General features: G+C 38.3%; 1 gene segment (V, D, J or C); it reads right to left on the minus strand.

Annotated features, from left to right (window-relative positions):
- Positions 1-3963: 3963 nt before the first annotated feature.
- LOC110596176 lies at positions 3964-4564 on the minus strand. The segment is given in 2 exon segments: positions 3964-4256; positions 4510-4564. Coding segments are annotated over 2 exon segments (345 nt in total).
- Between the last annotated feature and the right edge of the window lie 473 nt (positions 4565-5037).

Consider the following 5037-nt stretch of genomic DNA (forward strand, 5'->3'; position numbering starts at 1 on the left):
TCTTTTTGATTAGGATTTCTGCTGTTTTGCTCTGAATACAGCCCCCCCCCCCCCACACACACACTTTCCTTAAAAAAAATTGCCTAGGACTTTTTTGTCTTTTTGAATCTGTGAATTGATATATTTCATCTATTTTTGAAAACCATTCATCCTTTTGTATATTGCTTCTGCCTCGTTCACCTCTCCCATCTCTTTCTATAACTCTATTTAACCTTCGTTTATACTTTTTAATTCTATTCATTTTATTTATTCTCTGTAGCTCTTCTTCTTTTTATTGTAACTCCTAACCTTGTTTTGGCAAGTTGTCAAGGCTGTAGCATAATAGTTTAGTTTCCAGAAAAGGTAAAGTGTTAAGTAAAGAATTTAAGCGTAAGTTTGTTTTATGAACTTGACTAACACAGTTGAGACATGGGCAAAAGAATAAATACTTTTTCGACTTAAAACTAGCAGGCTCATATATGTCATACCAGAGTCCTAGTGAGGTAACAGCAAGATTAACAATCAGCTCCAGAAGTTGGGGACATGTTTTCTGATGAAGATCTTATATTTTTGATATTGACTTGAAAAATGATAGGCTGTGAATATGGATAGCCCATTCAACAGATCCACTTATAAGACAGAGTTAATATGGGGTTAGATAAAATATTTCTGCTTGCTTTAATCCATCCCCTTTTTTCTTTTCTGTTTTTTTGTAATTAATAATTTCTCTATTAAAAAGGGTCCTACAGCTTTACAACCACAGCACCAGACACGGCCCTGAACAACGATGAGGTCAGTGAGGCAGCCCCTTCACAACACCGAGCTCATATCTGGTTGAGGACCTGGCTGGGCTGTGGGCATCCCCGACAGCAGGCTGGGGCAGAGGTATCGGGGTGGGTGGCACCACTCACTCGAGATTCACAGAACATGGCAAGCCCACCTGTTTGGCGTGGCAGTGAATCATCCTATACAGCTCGTTTTCTTTAAAAAAAAAAAAGTTACAATACAGTAGAGTTCAAGTCCGGGAGCAGGAATGTACGATAATTGAGGACAAAAGTTGGTGGCCTGTCCTGTGGTCTGCTGGACTCCATTTCAGCTCTGCCTTGATTCTGTCACTCTGGGCAGCAGCTAGCTGGCACCTGGCCACAGGTCAGGGTCCTGGCTGCGACACAGATGACAGGTGAGGGTAGGACCAGAAGTTCCAACGATGATGGGTACACAGGCCTTTTTTGTCAACAGGTGAGATGCCACCTCCCCCAGCCAGGTCCTGGGAATTCAGTACACACAGCACATATGGACGAAGTCCCAGAGGGGGAGGAGGAGCAGGTGTGGGTTGCCAGGATGCACTCCCCTGTGGGTAGGCGTTCTCCCAACCTTCCCCTGCACCTGCAGCGCGGGGACCCTGGTGGCCCATCCTGAGGCCCAGTCACCACCAGCTGGAAGCAGAGAACATTGGCTAAGAGTTCCCTGGTTCAAGTGGCCAGATTGTTCTTCCACGTCCCCTTTTTTCTGATTGTTGTATCTATAAGAGCACTCTAGACATATATGGTAAGTGTTCTAGCTATGAGGGTGAACAGACAAGCATGATACATTTAGCTGCTTCTCAGAAAACATTGGTTCTTGCAGCTGATTTCCAAAGCACAAGGAAAATTATTTCCTTTTTGCTAGGCCATTTTTGTCACAATAATACCTATGACATTATGTCTACTGAAGAAATTAGGTTCACAATCTTCCTCACTATCCATATATTTCTGGTTAGAATTAACTGACTTTCTGGGACTTTGTGATAGACCCTATAAGCAATGGAGGAAACTAGACTAGTCCCATTACATTATTTGTCATGAGATTGCCAAGAACTGCTGGAATTTTGTACTTCAGGCAGAAGAAATGAAAACTTAGTTCCTGCATTCTTTCTTCTAATCACTAACTCTTCCCACTTACCCAATCCCAGCCTCCCCAACAGGAGGTTTCTCTAAGGAGGAGACAGAGTTGGTTACTGCTCATTGCTGCTAAGATAAGTCATGCTGGATTCTTCTACCTTAGGGAAAATTTTGCTGCTCAGAGTTGAAACCAAAGTATGGGGCTCAACCTTGCTCAATTTGTTAGACATTCTGAGGTAGCATTGCAAGAGAAGGTGAATGCTTTTCTCAGAGCAGGGAATTGTCTTTTAATAGGGGAGAAAGGAGGAGAGGAAGGGTAAGTTGCATGTCATACAACCCATTTGCTTAGTTTGAACTATGACACTGATGTAGATTTAACATTTTTTTCTACTGATAAAAATAGTTTACCAGTCTTGTGGGACATGACAGGTTAATTTTTAAGCATCCTTATGACTACTCACCTTTATATGTGCAATATTAGTATTCTTAGCATCTATTGCAGATAATACCTTTACATTATTTTCCAATTAGAAAAATTAGGTTTTAGGCAAAAATTCAAATGTGTATTCTATATTTCTAGGTTAATATATGTATATACATACATAGAAAAGTTTCACTTTACCCACAATATTTCATAAAATTCAAACTTTATATTCTTCTTTCCTGTCTGCTTTTTCTCTTATCACATTGCCAAACATTTTCTTTCAAGGACTTCTTTCTTTTCTGTTTCCTGGTTATTTTATTAAGCTTTTCTCCCAGTGAGTGGTATAAGAAACACACTTCTCTAAGAGAGAAAATATTTTAATTCTACTTGATTTTTAAAAATTGTCCCTGACCTTAACCAAATAAATGATTATCTTAATTTTATACAAAATTTATCTCGATACAAGGTCGCTAGGAAGTTTCTGAGGATATGAGAACATTACAGTCTCCTTTCTTCCCTAAGTTTAAAGAATAGAATATCCCCTAATTAGATTGGCACCATATCATGCTGATCAGCTCCTCCGGTTTTATCTAGAGAATTTTGACTTATTTGAGAATACCTTTATGTGATTAATCGCGAAACTATTATTTCAAATGTTGAGTGCTTACAATATACCACATACTTAATATATGTAATCCATAACCTTCATTCTAACAAGAACCTTATGAATAAAATGGTATGGTTGTATCAGTTTTACTGAGGGTAAATAGAGATTTAGAAAGTTACAGGTATTGACTCAACATCACATAGATTGTGAGAAGCAGAACTGGGACTTATACATTGGCTATTTATGCTCTGGAGTGTTTTAGTTTCTCTAAGAAACATGTAAATTATTTCTCTCTAGCCTACAATCTTATCAGTTATTCAATCTATACTTTTAAATGCTTGCTTTGGGCTAGCACTATACTGGGTGTGGAAGTGGAAGATGAAGGTAAGATCTTGACTATCTCATATTGGGGAAAAAACTGGAAAACAATTTTTTAGGCTGATAAATCAGAGTACCAGGGAAATATTTAGAATAGAATTTTAATGAAAGCACAGTGAAAAGTGGAGGCCAATCTAAGACTGAATTAGATATCTATTTCTGTCTATCTATCTATCTATCTATCCATTTGTCTATTTCTATATCTATAATCCAAACTTAGAAAAAAGCATTGCCATGACTCCTCCCAATGTGTGACATCTTTGCTATTCCAATTTTCATGGCAAAGTTTTAATATGTGACAAAAAAACCCAATAAACAACTCAGAATATCTTTCTATTAACAAGATGGGTAAGTAGCAAAAGGGAAAGAGGATCCTCGGCACAACAGAGATACAGTATTTGTGCACAGTTATTGCACAAATTATTGAAATCCATGCCTTCTTATCCCAGTTTGGTATTCTGCCTACTAAAAATTAACATAATAACCCAGACAATAAAGTTAAATTTAATTTGGAGTTGATGGTAGAGCTTCTTCTTGTATCATTCCTCTGCCCCCCTTTTTTTGCAATGAGACCATTGCATCATTCTCAGGCTTCTTGTCTTGACATCTACCCCTACCTCTTCTCAGGAGCCTGTGTCAGGAGAGCATCTTTGTCCCAGCTGCAAGTTTTGAGTCAACCTGTAGAAGCGTGGAGATCACTGTGCATCTACTGCACAGAAGTAGATGCCTGAGTGACTGGGCTGGGCAGCTGTGATATGCAGGGAACTTTGTTGCTTTTTCTCATCCAACTTGAAAGTTATTTTTTTATGACTTTTCTCTTCTCCGCCTTTCTGTAGCTTCATCAAGAAAATGAGACCTTCACCATACTTCTGCCAGTACCAGTGAAAGCCATAAAAAATTTTTGATGAATTGCAGTTTATGGTGAGAGCCTCTCCCTCTTGGATGGTCAATGACCGAGGACTCTGCTCCACTTCTTGGCTACTGACCCCTGTTCAAAAAGACAATAAAAAAACATTAGAAGGCCCTTGTAAGATATTCATGGTCATAGTAGAATGGTGTTTCTTTCTACACCCACATCCCCCAGGTAGCATCATCATCACATCAACACAAAATATTGTCCATTTTTTCAACACATATCTGATTTTCAGAAGGGTCTTCCCAGGACAAAAGATACTAAATTGCTGCCCTCAGATGCTGTCATCATCTCACAGCTCTCCCAGACTAACCACATACGTACTCACAGGCTACTTGTAGCCCCAATAGTCCTACGAGTAATTGCAGAATAGTCTCCATCCCTTGGCTTCTCAGAAAACACAGCAAAATCAGGTTTTCCTGAAAGGACTTTCCCAGCGGAGATTACTTTGCTCATTGGTGCAGGAGACTGCACCAATCAAAGATCAGACCTGAATCTCTTTCTTCAGTACTACACAAAACTAACTCAAATATTTTTTAAACACTGCCACCCTTTGGCTAAACTAAGAAATATTGAATAATGAATGATTTTTCTGGAGTTTATTTATGTGAGATACATCTATTTATTGCAATAAAGTATGCCATTTATTACAAAATATAGAAAATATCTGGTTACCCTTGTATCCTTGAGAAAGTTTCCGCTTTATAATTGATAAAGTAAAATATTTTATTCTCTTAGTACAGAATAATTGTTTTTCAACATTTAGTGCTGTCTGCTTTTGATTTCACCCTTTTGAAGAAGTACTTTACTTAGGTATACTTCACATAGAATAATATTGTATATATTTACAAGGTAC

The sequence above is a fragment of the Carlito syrichta genome, unplaced genomic scaffold (assembly GCF_000164805.1).
Source record: "Carlito syrichta isolate Samal-C Ts95f unplaced genomic scaffold, Tarsius_syrichta-2.0.1 Scaffold307064, whole genome shotgun sequence".
Lineage (NCBI taxonomy): Eukaryota > Metazoa > Chordata > Mammalia > Primates > Tarsiidae > Carlito > Carlito syrichta.